Source organism: Vidua chalybeata, chromosome 11, assembly GCF_026979565.1.
Source record: "Vidua chalybeata isolate OUT-0048 chromosome 11, bVidCha1 merged haplotype, whole genome shotgun sequence".
In the NCBI taxonomy this organism is placed as follows: domain Eukaryota; kingdom Metazoa; phylum Chordata; class Aves; order Passeriformes; family Viduidae; genus Vidua; species Vidua chalybeata.
The window spans coordinates 14019464-14037403 of NC_071540.1; the positions used below are offsets into that span (position 1 = coordinate 14019464).

The 17940-nt window shown below is 46.5% G+C and overlaps 1 protein-coding gene across 1 annotated transcript in view; it reads left to right on the forward strand.

Annotated features, from left to right (window-relative positions):
* ATP6V0D1 (ATPase H+ transporting V0 subunit d1) overlaps positions 1-17940 on the forward strand; it is a 34714-nt gene that overhangs the window by 15258 nt on the left and 1516 nt on the right. Inside the window, exons 3-7 of the mRNA XM_053952585.1 lie at positions 8921-9099; positions 12007-12086; positions 15923-16000; positions 16563-16739; positions 17498-17575. Coding sequence (XP_053808560.1) covers positions 8921-9099; positions 12007-12086; positions 15923-16000; positions 16563-16739; positions 17498-17575 — 592 coding nt within the window. The remainder of the gene's footprint in view (positions 1-8920; positions 9100-12006; positions 12087-15922; positions 16001-16562; positions 16740-17497; positions 17576-17940) is intronic.

Genomic DNA, 17940 nt, shown 5'->3' on the forward strand with positions numbered 1-17940 from the left:
ATCAGATTGTCAGCTTTAGTATTTCTCCAGTGGCAGATAAAAAGGTTTAGTGGGTTTTTTGGGTTGTTTTTTTTGGTTTTTGTTGTGTGTGTGGGTTTTTTGTTTGGGGTTTGTTTTAGTTTTTTTTTTTCCCTCCCTGTTTCTTCGGCACAGTCTCTTCCCTGCTCTGGGAAGCTAGGCTTTGCAGCAGACCAGTGTCAAGGCCCTGGCAGCTGTTGGGCCCCTTGAACCCTCACAGCAAACTGATGGGCAGAGAAGGTGTTTGGTCTTGTCTTCAGTGGGAGAGCTGCTGGCAGCTGTGGACACGGAATGTGCCATGGGAGTGAGAGCTAGGAGCAAGCTGGGTCTAAATACATCTTCCAAATCTATGATCAAGCCTGTCATCAGAGGACAGACTAGGTCATCTTTTATCTTTATTTTACCAGCTTGCAAGGGCTGGGAACCAGGTTCTTTTTTTGCCCCGAGGATGCAGCTGGGAACTTGGCTTTCAGTATGTTTTTGTGGTCACAAGATGTGTTTTTGATGAGGCTGCATGTACCTTTTCCCCTTTTGCATGCCTTTTCTTAACTGACACTTCCCTCTGTTACCTTCTCCCTGACCCAGTCCTGCTCTGCCTCTCCCCTGCACTGGATAGATATAGTTTCTGCTGCACAACTTTGAATTCAATTTTAATTTTGCAGCAATGGTTTTTCTGGAGCCAAATTTTTCAATTGCTTCTTAAGCTGAAGAGCACTAATCTTCTTCTCTGGAGTAGGAAGTTGCCTGTCTTCATTCTAAAGGTACTGGAGTGTGCATCCTGGCATAACTGCAGAGGTTACAAAATATGACTGCATCCTTTTGAAATCCTTTCCTGCAGAAGAAAAAAACCCTCCAAATGCTTTACATTAGGTGTAGTTCATTGTGACAAGTCCAGCAATCCAAAGGATCTTTCCTAATGCTGCTGCATTTAAAATTACACTATACTGTTTCAGTCAGGTTCCTTGGTGGCAGTGGGGTTAGGAAGCAGAACTTACCATAGTGGCTGTGGATTCTGCAATAAAAGGCTTAAGAGCCTTTTCTGCAGAGATTGTTTTGGCAAAGCAGCACGGGTTTCTGACAAACAGCTTCCGTGTTTGCAGGGAGTGCAAAGTTGAACTGATAAGCCAAGTTCTTGGAGGGATTATGCAATATTCAAAATTAGAGGGCATTTAGCTAATGGTCTGGAAATGATCAGAGACTTGTGTTCTCTGGATGGTGGCATCAGAGCTGCATCTGCTCACCTGTGTTCCCAAAGGATGCTGATCTCATACTGGTTTCCCAGAACCAATGTCTGTGGTGATGGACTGGGTTGCATGGTGGTGACCGTGGGAGTCATGGTGTGACTGCGGGTGCCCTCATTAGAAAGGGAATCTTTGAAAGGTGTGTTTCACTGTATATTAGATTAAAAGGCTGCTTTTTTTTTTCCTGATGCCTGAAAAACATTTCATTTGGCCAGTGGATTTAAATGGGAACAGCCTAACTGTTCTGCTACAGGGCAGCACTGTTCTTAACAGCATGTTAACACAGTGCCTGGCAAACAGTGAGCTGTGGTAGTGATCAGAAAAGCTAACAAAATGCTACTGGTGGCAGTAAAGATGCAGCAAAAAGTGAGTGATGAGCTCCAGATGTCAGCCTGTGTGTCACTAAGGGAAGTCTTCAGTGAAACTCTACAGAGTCTGAGAAAGGGCTCTAGCATGCAGGCTCTGGGTGATTAGGTGAGAATTTATTGCCCCTGGATATCTTCCCTGTCCAAGCTCATGCAGTGTCATCCACAGGCAGTGTGTGGACTTCTGTATCTTCTTGGGCTTTGTTTAAAGCTGAATTACTCTGGTGAGTCTGCAGTTGGCAGGAACAGTCCTTGTACTTTCCCCATGCTCCTTCTTGCAGTCTTTTCCTCAACAGGCTGAACAGAATGTTAGAGGCATAAAACAAGAAGGGTAGGGAGTATGTATTAGGAGGTTATCAATGCTGCTCAAATCAATTTGTATGACTGCAGCTTTTCCAGAAGAAAACCCATGTGCGGTGCCTTCAGCTGGGTGTGCACTCACTAAGCAATTCTGTTTACACGTAACATGCTTCACTCCTCGACTGAAACCATTCCCAAGATCTTTCATGCTTTGACCTTAGCAGCTTTTGTTTTCCTTTTACCTTTCCATTGATTTACCTTACTCAATACTCTAGACAGGCAAGTTCAGCCCAGAGAAGGTCTGGAGCACAAGGGCACTGTTTCTGAAGGCTTCCTGGGAGCATCTTGGGTCCTAGTGCCCTCCCAGGTCCATTCTGTCAGCTAGTTTGAAGTCTAGCAAACACTTGTGTAGAGCTTTGAATAAGTACCACAATATTTAGAGGCTGAGCTAAATCTTGTGTCTACCTCCTTTGGTTTACTGCATGTCAAGAGGGATGATGAATTTTCTTGTCTTCTGCTGGCAGCAAGTTTGTATGCACAGAGATGTTCTGCACATTGGCTGGGTCCAGACCACACATTCAGTGAGAAGCAGGTAAAAGCTTTTAGGCTTCTAAACTCATTCAGGTTTCTTAGCTACTAGAGACAGTTGGGGGCATAATGTGAACAGTGCAGCCTTTCCTCTTATTTTATATCCATGAAATGTTTTGGGGTTTGTTCTTTACCAGTAAGATAAAAGAACTTCATGCAAGTTTGACTTCTGCATCTGGTCCCTGTGAAAGCAGCATGATTACATGTTTTTGGTCAATATTTAAAATTTTATTAGGGCTCAAATCTGTTCAACGTGGTGCAGAGTGCCAGGGCTCAGCTTTGCATATCAGCCTTGTGCTTCTCAAACTTTGAGGCATCAAGTTTAGGTAACCAAAGATTCTTACACCAGGCTGCAAAGTGCTCAAAACATTCCCTGGGGTTTTTACAGATCAGGAACACTGAGTCAAATGAATAAAGCCTTAAAATAAAAAGTACTTCTTGTAGTTTTTTTTTTCCTCGTTAGTCTTTAATGCAGCTAACAATGTATCACTGCATGTAAGTTAACAGATGATACCAGTGGAAAACTGAGGTCAGTATCCCAAGAGACCTAGACTAGAGGATGGTAAAAATCATGTGGAGATACAGCTAAATATAGATTAATGCTGAGAACATTCCTGGATACTTGGTTTTGAAAGGCTGCCACAGCCTCTGTAGTACTGTGAAGTTATAACTCTTTCCTCTCAAATGGTCTTGTTGATCTAAGTTTAGCAGGGCACCCACTTCCTGGCTGAGTGCCCTTGGTTTGTGGTGGCAGCCATGAAATTCTCAGCTTTCTCTTTGGCAGGTTCACGAATGTAGCACTTAGGTATGGTTTGTATTTATGTGACTCTAGGAAGGAGAATGTGCAAAGATAGGAAGGGACCAGCAAGGACACTTTGAGCAGAGATCATCACACACTGCATCTGCTCTTGCTGTTCCCACTGTCTGAGCTTCAGCTGCAGATGAGAGGTAGAACTGCTGCTGATCTGACCTGTTCTAATATGAGCTGAAAAACTGATTAAAGGATTTGACTCTGTTCACATCCATTGTCTATTACTCAAACAAGTCTCAGTGAGGCACTGAGATCTTCCTGATGTGCAGCATTCCTCTCCTTTCCAGATCAGGACATCTGTGCAGTTATTTACTAATGATCTTAAGCCGACCCTGCAGATACAAACATCTCAGCTGTTGGCACTATTCTTAGTGTCAGCCACTGCTCTTTTGGGCTTTGAAGTCTGTGTGTTGCTTTCCCCCGTGGCTGCTTAACATTTGGAGCTTGAGAGAGGTGTGACAAGTGGTTCTGTGTACCAGCACAGTATCCAGTGGGATATAGATGGATCTGTGTATTTATGCACAAACCCAAGGAAGCAGCAGTACAACCAGCCTGAAACTTTTTCCCTAAGTTTCTTCTCCCAACACCCCCTGGGTATGTGAGCTGAATGAGCTGCAAGAGGGAATCATTAGATTCTAAAGTGACTATCGTCAAAACAACTTCATTATCTTTTAAAGCTGTCTCTAGAATTCATGCCGAGTTCAGAGCACTGCTCTGATCCCACTGGAAATTTCCCTTTTTCATCCCAAAATAAATTCATGCTTCTGTAGTAATCTGAGTAACTGCCCAATGCAGTCACATAGGAGCTTTGGCCTTGCTCACAGCAGTCGGAGTTAATGTCTAATGCTGGTTTTGGAAAGCATTAAAGCTGCCTGAGCAAGGCAATATCTTAACCCATCCCGACAAAACCCCTGCTATGCACCTCTGCATTGGCCCACTGCTGTCTGTTGGCTGTGACATGGAGGGATGTCCTCATGATCCCTTGCAGAGCAGCTGTTTGAGCTACAGTTTTGGCTCTACTTTTGGAGGATCCCTGAGAATCTCAGGTCATGCAATATTCCATCATTAGTCATGCTTTGTGACTATTTGCAGTATTGTTAACGGTTTTTTTAGTATCCTGGAACAGAAAGCAATAAAAGACCAACCTACCTGCTGTAGGACAATGACTCTTTATGATTAGATTAGATTAGTAAGTGGAGGAGGGAGAAGCTGTAACTGTTTTGGGGTCACTGCCTTGCAGGGCTGTGCCTGAGTGCCTTGAGGCCAAATTGTAAATGCCCCATGTGATGAATGTTCATGCATTTTACATGCTCCCCTGCTAAAACAGCCTTTCCAAATATTCATTAGGCACTGCAGTCTTTCTTGCATATCTCACTTATCAGTGTCTGTACTTAAGTAATGCCAGCAAGAGGAAACATACGTTGTCAAAGTACTTGTGCATGGCTTTTGCACTTGTGCTCTACTCCTGCTTGATTCTGCTCCATAGCTACCCATGGGTGACTATGTCAGGATTTAGCTTCTGGGGGCTGGCTCTCCCCTCTTCTCTGTGAGGGCTCTCTGCTGTGTCTGCCTGAGACCATACCTCCCAAAACCAGCAGTGAGAATGAACTCTGGCCTACTGCTGCTGAAAGGAAGGTTTCCCCCACCAATGCCCCTCTTTCGGCTTCTTTAGGCATATCCTAGCCTGACTTTGTTCTTGTTATCTGAGTGTCACCTAATGCGTATTGTTCTGCAGTGGAAGTTGCTGGAGGAGCAAAGATAGTGGCTCCAGTTGACTCAGACTTCAGGAAGCTGTAAAACATTGTCTCTGCCCTGTTGTGGATGATGCTGAGGGTATTTCTATGTTTGCTGACTCTTTTTGGTCCCTTGATAAGAAATTATACTCTCCTGTGAGATATTACTGACACTTCTCAGTATTGACTAAAATTGTATTTCTGTGAATGTACAACACCTCTGTTCAGTGGGTGACAGGAAGAGTTATGCCTGGTGTAACTGTGCATGTCAGACTCTGTCTGGTTTTGTGCCCATGTCCCCAGGTGAGCAGAAAGCAGCTCAAAGCAGGAGTGTAAAACACATTTGTGTGCAAGAGAGTTTTGCTATGAAGAGACCATCCAAGTGGGCTGATGTAAGGCTTCATGGTGTTGCAAGTGACAAACTACTTCTGTTTTCTTATGTGTCCCAGAATGTGGTCCTCTTATTAGCTGCACTGAGAGCTAGTGAAGGTTAAAATGCTCTTGGAGGAGTCTGAGCAGGCATTAACCATGAAAGCTGAAACATTTGAAGCTGGTCAGAGCTTTATAGGAGATGAGGAAGAAGATGACAACAAAAGTTGCTCTATTACACAAGTCATTGGAGGTTCTTAGAAACACTGCTGCTGCTGTACTTAATCTATTTCTTTGGGCCTGGGGGGAAATGCCAGCATAGCCAGGACCTCTGCCATGGTCTTGGGACAGCTTTGCTGATGGAGGCAGATGGGTCCTTGTTGAAACCTGACACAGCAATGTGATTTTGCCCTTTCCACATATGAGAAGAGGCTTTTCCAGCTGCCCTGGCACTGGAAGACTTGTCCTGTAGTCATGAGTGGCTAAGCTGTGACTGATTTTATTGGAATGAAGTAGGGACTGAATGTGAATGAGGATGGTCTGGCCTTGTTTGAAGTAAATGGAACTATTGTGAAGGATTAGGTAGTGCTGCTGGTGTCTGCATGGCTTTAACAGGTACAAGAAGACCTTTGTCCTGCTGTATTTGCCTTGTTATTGTGAAGGTTTGAAATGCTGTCAGGAGGGAAATTTGAATGAGAATTCCCCTTCTGTCTCACATATATTAACTCTTCCTGCAGGGATGAATCCTTTGACAGCAAGAATTAAGGAGGTGAAGTAATCTTTAAAACAGTTGGTGCTTCCTTGGCATTTGGGCTATAGACCGTGCATTTCCCAGACCTCCCTGAAGGATGAGGAAACAGTCAAGGGGTATAAATTAAACAAGGAGGACCATGCTTTGTTCTCTGGCACTGGAAGCCAGCTGGATTGTCTTTTCCTGAGACCATCACTCTGAAAGCAGGAGCTTCCATGTGTGAAGAGAGTCAGATTTTGGCAGCTCTCCTGAAACCTGGCTGTGGCTTTTGTGCTGAGCTAGACTGGGAAGGCATGAAAGAGCTTGGTGGGACTCCAGTAAGCTGCTCTGAAGACCTGAGAGCAGTAGGGCTCCAGACACTTCTCCTCAGTTCCTTTTTTGTGCAGTTGACATTGGCCAGGCTCCTTGCAATATCTTGTGGAGAGTGGTATCTGTAGTAAACTGGGGATAGGAAGGAGGTGTGCTGGCGTACATGACTGTTATTTCCTTACCTATTCCTTCACTGTAGGCTGAGTTAAAATAACAAATTTGGTGTGGTTGTATATTGTTGCCTTGCTTTGTTGAGAGAAGTGCCTATGGTCTTTCCTTAAAGCTACTGCGTTGCACTAAGGAAACTTGCATGTTGAGGGCAGATGGTGGAGCTGGGAAATGTTCTTCTGTATCCTTGTTCTGATGCACCTCATGAAGAAGCATCTGTGTTAGGGTGCAGATGCTTTTATTTACCAGGAACCAGCTGCTTACTGCAAGGGACTTACCTCAGTTCTCATAAACAGGCCCTTCTTGCTGTCCTGGAGATTGCAGTCATCTCCATGGTGAGAGCTGCACAAACAGGAGGGAAGATAATGACCTTGCAGATTAAAGGGCAAAAGGAGGTTTCCTAGTACGTGAAGCTTGTGCTGATTGCCCTGGTTCTAGATTGAACCAGGAAAAGTAGGCTGTGAAAACAGAAGGGTGCTCTGCAAAAATCATAGGGCCAGGAGGTGCCTTGCAGTGTGGACAGAAAAAAGCAGCACCTGTTTGAGGAACTAAGGTGTGGATTTGATGTTTTCATGGACATGCCCTTTGAGCATACTTGAGAGGCAATAAGCCCATCTAATAAAAACTCGCAAAATCTGCCTTTAACTGGCTCTGCTTACCTGCCTTTGATGTGGTTAAAGGGAAGCAGGTCTGCACTGTGCTCCTTTTTAGCTTGGAAATGCAAAGACCAGCAGCATCCCAGTGTGTGTCTGGTAAATATCACCAGAGCCTTGCCATGCCTGTCTTCACCTCAGTCCCAGGATGCTGGCATTAAGTTCCTTTCTTCAGTACTCCAGTGCCTGTGTGAAGCCTGACTCTCAGCAAAGCTTCAACTCCAGATGTGCATAACTCCTTCTGCCATTCTAGTTCAGACTGATCTCATTTGTTTTGAAGTATCTCCTGCCAAGGAGCTTCTTCAGGTCTTTTCCATCATCTAACTTTTTAGAATTCTAGGAGTGCAATCAAAGGAGTGTAAAATGCCACATATCCTGCTCTTAAGCATCGTGCCTCTTCCCTGTGCTACTGAGGGATATCTGCAAAGGCAACTTCTGCTGAATAAAAAAAACCCCTCATCTCACTTGATGTTTTTCAGGTTCTCAGCTTGGTTGACTTGTGGCTTAGCTGGTGGTGAAGATGCCTAGAGTATCACTGCTGTTCTTGCTGGGACACTTGGTATTTATGTGATACCTCAATCCCTTGCTTGGACCTTCTACTTGGAGAAGGCTACCAGCCTTTTGTATGTACCCAGTCTTCGGGCCAGCTGTGTCTCTTTTCTCTGGCTGGACTGGGAGTACTGGGAGGTGTTCTTTCTCCTCTGCTCAGGGGAAGCCTCACCTGGCATCCTGTGCCCAGTTCTGAGCTCCTCAGTGCAGGAGAAAAATGGACATATTGGAGAGGAGGGCCACAAAGGGCTTGTGTTGGTGGAACTTATGCCAGGTACTGTGATTCCAGATTGAATGTCCCATTGCTGCAGTGCCAAGGACTGAATCTCCTAATCCTGAATAACATAAGTGGAGAACTTGGTTTGGGGCGTCATAACTTGGGCTAATACGAAGAAGTTTGTAGCTTTTGGTGTAGAGGTGTGAAAAACCTTATGTGTAGTTTCTTGAGGGTGTGAGTGAAGGTTGTGCCAAAGCTGCCAGTCCTGTTGTTTTTGGAATGGAGTGAGGCGGCAGAAATGTGACCCTTCCTCCTTTCACTTGGCAAGATGGAGCAGTGTTGCTGGCACTGAAACTGGAGCCAGGCTCCTCTTGGAGGTGTGTGGGGTTAGAATGAGAGACAGTAGACAAATGACCATGGGGGAATGTTAGGAAAAGCCTTTTCATTGCAAGTGTGGTTGGATGCTGAAGCAGAGCCCCAGGGAGGTTGTGAGATACACATCCTTGCAAGTAATTCAAAGTCTTTTTGCCTGAGCAGTTAGAGCTGGTCATGCTTGGAGCAGGGTATGGGGCCAGAGGCCTCCAGAAGTCCGTTCCAGTCTAATGGTCTTCAGTGGTAGGTGGTACCCAGATGGTGTGGTTCAGCTGTGGTATAAATCACAGCCTGGGAATTATGCCTGATTGCCTTTTCCTAGCCTGGCATGAGAAACAGATGCTAAGGGGTTGCCTGAGTACTTTTTTGTGGGAAGCATGCATCTTTCTGGAGATGTTCATGAGGAGATGATGTGTGCCTGTTGCTGGGTTTCGTATTGTATGTATTGTTTCAGTCTTCCTCTTTCATTCCTCCAGGTACAGCTACATGATTGACAACGTCATTCTGCTGATCACTGGGACTCTGCACCAGCGCTCCATCTCCGAACTGGTGCCCAAATGCCATCCTCTGGGAAGTTTTGAGCAGATGGAAGCTGTGAACATTGCTCAGACACCTGCAGAGCTCTACAATGCAATCTTGGTGGACACTCCCCTGGGTGAGTGGAGCTGTTCAAAATACCTTTCAGCTGTCTGTGGTGGAACAGATGTCCCTTTCTCCCCCAGTCTAACTATCTCCATCTAAGCCTAAGTTGTGCTCCAGGAAGACAAAGCGGTGGGTAATTCACAGTTGTGGCTGTACTGCCTGTGGTGGCTGGGCTTGAGTTCAGGTTTATGTCTGTCCTATGCCATCTTTTCCTCTGGAGGACCAGCTACCTCTCTGTACCCTTCAATCAGTGTCCAGGCCATCACAGTGGTAGGGCAAAGTGGTGGACGGTTTGGTTTTTGTGAGCCAGGCCTTCTCCTTAGTGAAAGGCTATTGAGTCTTCTGCTGGAACGAATCACTTGATTTCTAGCACTTTTAGTTGGACCATTGGGTAATTTCTTGTATTAAGTTTTTATAGATAATTACAGAGATCTGCACAATGCCCAGTCTTGTTCTGAGACTAGTAAAATTAGCACTAGTTAAATAAAAGCCCTTTATGTAAACAAAAACCAAACAACCAGGAAAACAAAGAAATCTCCAAAAGCCTTTTATAACTCATTGTATAGCAGCATCCTAGACTGAAGTATATTGTCTCAGGGCTGCAGGCTTGTTCAGGAGGCACATAATGCTAAAACCAAGTGTCTTATGAAGAGCTAGTCAGACAGATCTTTCTTTAAAGATAAAAGGTGTAGGAAGTGATTCTGGAGAAAATATGGAAGTCTTTGCAGTAGTAGGGGAGGTAGTCACAGGTGACTTTCTAGTTTAGCATCTGTGGGCAAAAACGTAATGACATATGCCTGAGTCAGTGATTAGTCATTCTTTTGGGGTTGCTAGAAAGAAGAAAACACTCTAAGTCATCATACTGTCTTTGATAGAAATAGTTGGCTTTGGAACTGAAAGTGCTTTTGTAAATGCTCTATGTAATAATGGGGCAAATGAAGTAGTTGTCATGGAAAAATGACTTGTGGCCAGTAAAGAAGGGAGAACCTGCCTCAGGAGATCTGGGTTGCAAGGCAGGACAACAAGCAGAGCAGGAGAACTGAGGCTCTGCATGCAGTTGAGTTGAGCCCACTGTAGGGATGATGTGTGGGAAGAAAATCCTCCTCACAAGTGGGAACCTTCCCATTTTGGCAAGAAGATAGAACAGAGTATTTCAGAGATATTATCTCTGATTCCTTAAAGCTTCCAACAGAATATGGAGTGAAAATGCCCTGTGTCAGTGTTGAGGTGCTTCTGGACAACATGGCTGGCAATTGAGGGTCTTTGCCTCTTGCTTTCATGTGCTTGTACATGAGTTGGTTTTGCTTGCTTCAGCCCTGCCTGGGCTAGCTTCTCCAGACCTTTGCCCTGGCCATGCCCTTGGGGCTGTGTACCAACCAGTGTGGCATTTCTTCAGCAGGGGAACATGGGGAGTAGCTGTATTGCCTAAACAAGCAGGCTTGCAGGCTTCAGTTGTTTAACTTGCACTCTTTCCAGTGACCACACACAAAGAAACAGCAGCTCTATCTCCTAAAAGGACTTGAGTAGCTACGTGGCTTGGTGGGAATGCCTAACCCCAAATGGCTTTCATAGGTTAACAGGGCTGTAAGCCTAATTTGGGATATTGGAGGGCCAAGAACTGAAATAGCTGTGTACTCATTCCTCAGCTACTCTGAAGTAGCCACTGCTTAGCTATCCAGGCTGGCCAGCACATCCTGCAGTAAAAACCAGTCCTGGCACACTCTGTTTGCATTTTTGCCAACCATCAGGAGCAGCGTTCCCCTGGACACGTGGCATTGTGCTCTGGTACTGCAAAGAAACTTCTGCAAGAGGTTAACCTCTGTTCAGGATCCTGCAGACCCGCACTGTGACTGCCGTCCTTCCAGGCAGCTCATGCTATAAAAAGTGGTGCAGGCCAGAGGTGTGAGCCTGCATTGCAGCTGGTTTGTTGCACAGAGCAGAGCACTGGTCAGTTCTCAGCATGGCTGTGGTGTCTGTTACCCACAGCTGCCCTGTGTAAGCTGAGACAGATCAGATTTCTCTTTGCAGCAAATTCAGCAAAGTTGGTTACTGAGTGAGAGTTGAAGTCAGGAAGTCCTGTCAGTGGGTTTTATTGTACTACTCGTTTGCATTTACACTGTAGATGTACAAGACTCATCTATATCTGCAGCTTGTAGCACCTGTTTGATCTGAAATCTGTGTTATGTGGCAACAACTTCTCCAGCTCCCTCCCAGGGATACTCTGGCAAAGTATATAGGGCCGAGCATCTTACCAAGTCCTACTGATTTATTCTGTCTCCTGTTACTAACTTTCAGCTAGAGAAATAAAAGCCCCTGGAAGAAGTGAAAAATGAGACTGATAGACTTGACCAGGAGAAACAGCTCCTGACTCCAGTCATGACCAGTGTCATGGGCTATACGAGCTATGGCATCATCATACCTTCTTAATCCCCACTAAGATATTGTAGAAGGAGGAAGAAGCATCAGCTCCTTGTGTTTCACTATCTGCTGTCTCACAGGTGCTTAAGCACTCCTGCAATGCTGTAGCAGGCAGTTCAAAGCTGCCTTGTCACCTCCAAGTGCCTGCATCTGGGAACAGTTTGGGAACTGCTTATATTTAAGTACAGGCTTCTCTATCACTGGTACTGGGCGCTAGAGCTGAGAATTTCTGCTGGGAATAGGCTGTTAACAAAACCATAGGACTAAGGGGTGAAGAAAGATTTTCATATGAGAACCCCAAAAATTATTATGGCCTAAGGAACCATGGTGGAGCCTGAGGTTTTGAGTCATGACAATTTGGCTGCTGAAGATAAGAGCCAGGCCTAGGAAGGATAAGCTCAACACAGGGTGTGCTTCTGCCTGGTATTGTTGAGGAGTCTGGAAAGTGCTGAGCATGGGTCTGGTTAGGGCAGTGCTAACTCTGTCTCTGGCTCTGTTTCAGCTGCTTTCTTCCAAGACTGCATATCTGAACAGGACCTGGATGAAATGAATATTGAAATAATTCGAAACACGCTGTATAAGGTAAATGAGTCACAGAATCACAGCATGGGTTCAGTTGGAAAGGGCCACAGTGGGTCATCTGATTCAACCTCCCTGCTCAAGCAGGGCTATCCCAGAGCACATGGCACAGGATTGTGTCCAGATGGTTCTGGAATATCTCCAGTGAAGGAGGCTCCACACCCTCTGTGGGCAAACAGTTCCAGTGCATGCTCACCCACACAGTAAAAAAGTTCTTCCTCATATTCAGGTGGAACTTCTGTGCATCAATTTCTGCCTGTTGCCTCTTGTCCTAGTGCTAGAGACTCTGAGAAAGGAAGGAGATGTAAACTTCCCTTTTTATTCCTGGCATGGTAATGAAACATGGCCAAAACCTACTTGCATCCTTTGGAAAGTAAAGATAACACTCCTGGAGGTGCCTGACATCCGATCACAGAGTTCTGCTGAGTCAGTGCACCAGAGCTAGGCAAAGAGGATTTTCTCAAGAGTCTGTGCAAGAGATTTTGCACAGGTTGTGTCTTTGAATTTACTCATGCCCCAGGCAAGCAGGAGAAGTCTGCTCCCTTACCACACGGGTTCAGAGGTGCAGTTAACTGCATTCACAGTGACTAAACTTAAACTTGGTTGAAGGACTCCCATCGGCTTCACTCCCTGTCTTGAGCTTCCAAAGACCTTCCAACTGTCTGCTCAAGCCTTCTGTGGCTGTGATTGGGATTAGATATTCTTGTAGAGTAGTGTGAAAGGTGCAAGCTGGGAAGAGTATTGGCAGAGGGATGTGGAGGGGCTAAGGATTTCCTTGTCTTGAGCTTCATCTCCTCTGCAGGCCCTGTCTGGTTTTAGCTGGTTGTAGCAGTGTCAAAGCATGTGTTTATGTGCAGGCTGTGGCTATCGCTCCATCTCCACTCTCTGGATCAGAGGTGGGATGTAGATTTTATCTGTCAATCTTGTTTTGGCTGGTCATGGCCAGCCTGCATTCGGGGTGACCTCTTCTTTCCAAGGAAGCAGTGGCCTGTTTGGAGAGGCAGAGAGCAGGTCAGGCGTGAAGGGAAGAAGGCAAAGGGAGGGAAAAGGAGCAGCGTGTCAGCAGTCATGCCCAGCTGCCTGTGGCCTCTGGCATGTACTGGTCTTTGCTGTAACAGGGAGGGACACCTTTGTGCATAAACACCACAGCCTTGCAGGGCACGGCCTCGGTCTCAATGTGAAGGAGGAGGGGGAAGGCAGGCAGCAGAGTGGGCACAGGGAAAAGTGGTTGGGAGGGAGGTGGGATGTATACCCTTGGATCCCAGCTGCCATGTCCTTTCCCATATCCTTTTTGAGGCTCAATACTGCTTTGTAGTCTGCTCTTCCTACCCACAAATGGAAATGTCGGTGCCTGTAATGCCTCAGTGTGTGCTGGCACTGGTTCTTGCTAAAGAGCAGTATTCCCTGGGGAATACAGAGGCTTTGTCCATAACAAATCACAGGGATGAAGGAGTGGAAAAGGTGATTGCTGCTTACAGACTACTTAAAGCTACCTCTCTCCCCAGGCACTGGAAAATGTATAATATAATGCAAATGAGGGAAATAAAATCAGGTCTGAAATATGCAGAGAGCTGCTCTGAGAAGCACAACAGGCCCAGGACAGATGCCTGTGTTCGTGTGGAGTTGGCATGAGAAGGGGAAGTGCTATCTCCCAGACATACTGGAGGTTTTTGTAAGGAATCTATGAGTGTGTTGACAGAAGGTTTGAGCAGGATTCATAGGAGGAAGGCTATTACAAAGGCTTCTTGTTAGCAGTGAAGATTCTCAAATGGAAATATGACTAAAATGGGGAACAGAGGTTAAAAATGGTCAGTGCTTAGTGTAGAGTACAGTCAGCAGCCAAGTCTTGCAATGGAAGTGGGGTGGCATTGTTATCTTTATTGCTGGCCTTGTTATCTTCAGTGCTTACTCCCTTTGTTCCATCTCTTGTTGAAATGAAGCCAGCTGACTGTTGGCCTTTGCTGGTGACTTTCTTGTAGGAGCCAGTTGAAGGAGCTTTGCAACTGGACAATAAAATAAAGCAGGCAAATCAGTGTGGATAAATGTGGAGCGGTGTATGGGAGAGGCTAGGAGGGAGCCCTAACTCTGCTTGTATAGTGAGGGTCTCCTTGTTCCTTCTTACTACTCACTGGAATCTTGGGTAGTGATTGACCTGAGCAATTGTCTCTATACAAGGTAACATGTTCCTAACAGTAGAAAAGAACTGTATGAATATCACTGTGCTACTGCATCCATCTGTAAAGTGTGTTTGACCTGGACACTATCTCATTCCACTCATCTCAGACTATTAACAGCAAAACACGAGATGATGCTAAGGCAGACGTATTTAGAGGCTTGGGTATAACATCTGTACAGAAAACTGCAGAAACGGGCTAGGATTGATTCCTCACCTGGCAGAGGAGGGTGGTATCCACAGGTGATGTTGGAAAAGTCAATGTGGATGGACAGGCCACAGGCCTCTCTTCAGACTGGATTTGAGGACAGATGAGGCTAGCAGGAGGCAGAAGGGGTGGGTTCATGAAAGGGAAGACCCATTGAGGATCATTAAAGGCAAAGACACCTCTGTTCCTGGGGTAAGGGCTTCAGGACATTGAAGTTTTTCTGTCAGTTGCTGTCACTGGAGAGGCACCCAGTGCAGTTGTTTACAGACTGTTTCCATGTTGTCTGTAATATTGGATCCCCATTCACTGCTGGGTATTTGAGTTCACCTGTATTTGCTTCTAAAGCCTTAGGTTTGTGCATGAGCTCTGATAAGGGCAGAGGTAGTGACTGAATCTCTTCTCCACGTTCCCTTTCCTGTCAGCCTCAAATGGCATCTGTTATCCATGTCCTTGTTCCTGTGGTAACTCTACAGACTGATGCTCTGTGCTCTCTTCCACCTGACCAGTGGCAAGTGCTGGAGAGGCTTTCTTTGATGAGTGATGCTCACCCAGCATTGTCCTCTTGCACTGTGTGGAAACAAATATTTACAGAACACAGTAATCCAGGTGCTTTCCTAGTGCAGAGGCTGAGGGTATCCAACTTGTACATTCTTGGTCCATCTTCAGTCCTAGAGTTGTTGTGATAAAGCAGAGATTTGTGGTGTCTCAGCATCCTTTTATTCCATCCCTTAGAAGTGATTCTGGTTGCAGCTCTCTGCTCGGGAAGGTGTTTTATTACTTGATCACTTCTTCTGAGAACATTTTTGCTGAACAATACTTTTAGCCATCCACAGCCTTCTTAGGCTCCCCCTGGGAGACAGAGTCATCTTCCAGATGGATTATGGAATATCTCCACGAAGGATTTCCTGGAGGCAGTGTAGCTGTGCCTGGCTGTATGTTTTCTGCAGTGCTTCAGTTGGGATAGAGACCAAGTGGCCGCAGTGTGAAAAGAGAATTAGAATGGCTGGTTTCTTTCACAGATGTCCTGTCTCATCTCTTGACTCTGCTTACACAGCGCTACTTTCTGAGTGTAGGTCTTGCAGCTATGGTTGTGTGGCTTGGCATGTTTGTGGAGGCCAGAGCAGGGTCAGGAAACCACGTGAGACTTCAGTAAAATGAGTTAGGCGACTCAAAGGAGGAAAATAGGCTTTAACCTTGCTGCCTGGGGATCTTGCCCACAGTAAGCTCATGCAGTCACTTGAATAAGCCCAACCACAACCCTTCATGTCTCTGGCTCCTGGGGAAAGCACAGTCCTTGTGTGGGCAAGTTCATATGGGGCCAGAGTGCCTGTGCTGTGTTACAGAGCGTCTGGGAGCAAGCAAGCAAAGTCTGCTTGCTGTCTGTCCTCTGCTGAAGGGCCCTGTGGGGGAGTAGATGAAGCTGTGTAGAAGAATGGTCATCTGCCCTCTCTCTTCCAGGCTTACCTGGAGTCTTTCTACAAGTTCTGCAAGACACTGGGAGGTACCACGGCAGATGCCATGTGCCCAATCCTGGAGGTAGGTCTGGAAACTTCCATAGCTGGATGGTATAACAGTGATGGTCATCACTCCCTGCTCAGGCCCAGCTTGTTCAGCATTCTCCAGTTAGTGTTCAGCATCCCCATGTCTGCTTGACCTGCTCACTGGTAGACCTGGGGAACACTGCCTGGGCATGGCTTTTGTTCCCCAAGTAGTGATACATTTGTTGCCTCTGTGGCAACATCTTCATCCTCTCACGTGGATAACATGTAGGAGAGCTACCAGAGCTGTTTGGGTCACAGCCTGTGTCCGTGCCAAAGCTTGCTATAAGATGTGCAGAACTCAGCAGCAGTAGGTGAGAGACACTCCTTGACTTGGTCAGGATTTGGCTTGTGCCTGGGATGGGGATTTCCTCACCTGAATGCTCCCCGGGTACTGGGCATACTGGGAGTCTGCACTTGTAGCCTGCCCTAGCTGAGCACTGGAGAGCTGTACACATCCCAGCAGCCTCCTCGTGCTGCCCTCTGATGTGACTGTATGCAGAGCAGCACTAATATCTGCCAGCCTCTGCATCTCAGCATGAGCCACTCTTTTCCCACAGTTTGAAGCTGACCGGAGGGCCTTCATTATCACCATCAACTCATTTGGTACTGAGCTGTCCAAGGAGGATCGAGCCAAGCTGTTCCCACACTGCGGCAAGCTCTACCCTGAGGGCCTGGCTCAGCTGGCCAGGGCAGATGACTACGAGCAAGTAAAAAACGTTGCTGACTACTACCCTGTGAGTGTTCTGGGGTGAGGGCCATGGGGATTGGTACAAGAACCTGCTCTGGGTCAGAGCTTCTTGGGGATCTGGGGGAATTTGTGGCTTGACAGCTTGGGGAGAGAGGTGCCAGTCTTCTCTGATGCTGTTGGTTCTGTGCTCTGCTTGGGCAGGACTTGGCTTGTCTGAGACGTCGTTGGTTTGTTAGTCATGGCTGTCATTTTAGGGGTGATTGGGAGACAGTGTTCCCTGTCCAAGGGTGTGGGGACTGCCCTTACCACCAAACCCTTGAGGTGCTGATGTGGCAGCAGTGACAGACTCTCCTTGCCTCATTTGGGAATGGAAATGTGTCTTCAGTGAGAAGTGGTGTTGCCCCACTTCCAGCCTTGAGCTCTGGCTCAGTTCAAGGTGAGATGCTGACCTGGGAGGACGTGTTTGGATTTGTCTGTGGTCAAGCCACTTTGTGCATGGCTGGGGACCTGTTTGGAGTCAGAGCTCAGTGTCCCCCTACTGAGCAGCCTGTGTATGTGGGCACAGGGACCTGGCCCAAACACTCCAGTCTGTACGTGGAGGGGGTCTGTACCTGATGCCCCTTTTCCTGTGGCTCAAAGCAATGATACGTCTTTGAGAAGTGCGTATTTTGGAGAAGGGGCAGGACTCTTGGTTTCTCTGTCCTCTAACTTGACAGGGTGGCTGGAGTATCTGTGACACAGGGGGCCCTCAAGTGCTGCTGAGCTTGGGTACAGGGTATATTCTCATGTAATGCCTTCCTGCAGGAGTACAAGCTGCTGTTTGAAGGGGCTGGCAGCAACCCTGGAGACAAAACCCTTGAAGACAGGTTCTTTGAGCATGAGGTGAGTGAGCCCTAAAATGCTTCATGACATATGCCATTTGCAAAGCTCCAGGTGTCAGGAAGCTGGTCTATGCCCTGTCAGCAACACTGTGGATGAACAGGGTTTGGGGGAAGGAGAAGCATGCTTGCCCTCTGCTCCTGCATGAGAATGGGGGCCTGGCATAGTGCTTGGCCTGTTGTCTCACCCAGACAGATTCTAGCAGTGTAAGGATGCATGTTTGGGCTGTTAATGGATATTGGTCCATCAGTAGTAAAACCAGAGTGTAATTACATGGAAAATAAGGACTTTTATGGTACCTGAGTTGTAAATATTTCCCTCTTCAAATGTCAGAGTCTGTCCTGAGGCATGTGCTATAGGTTAGATCT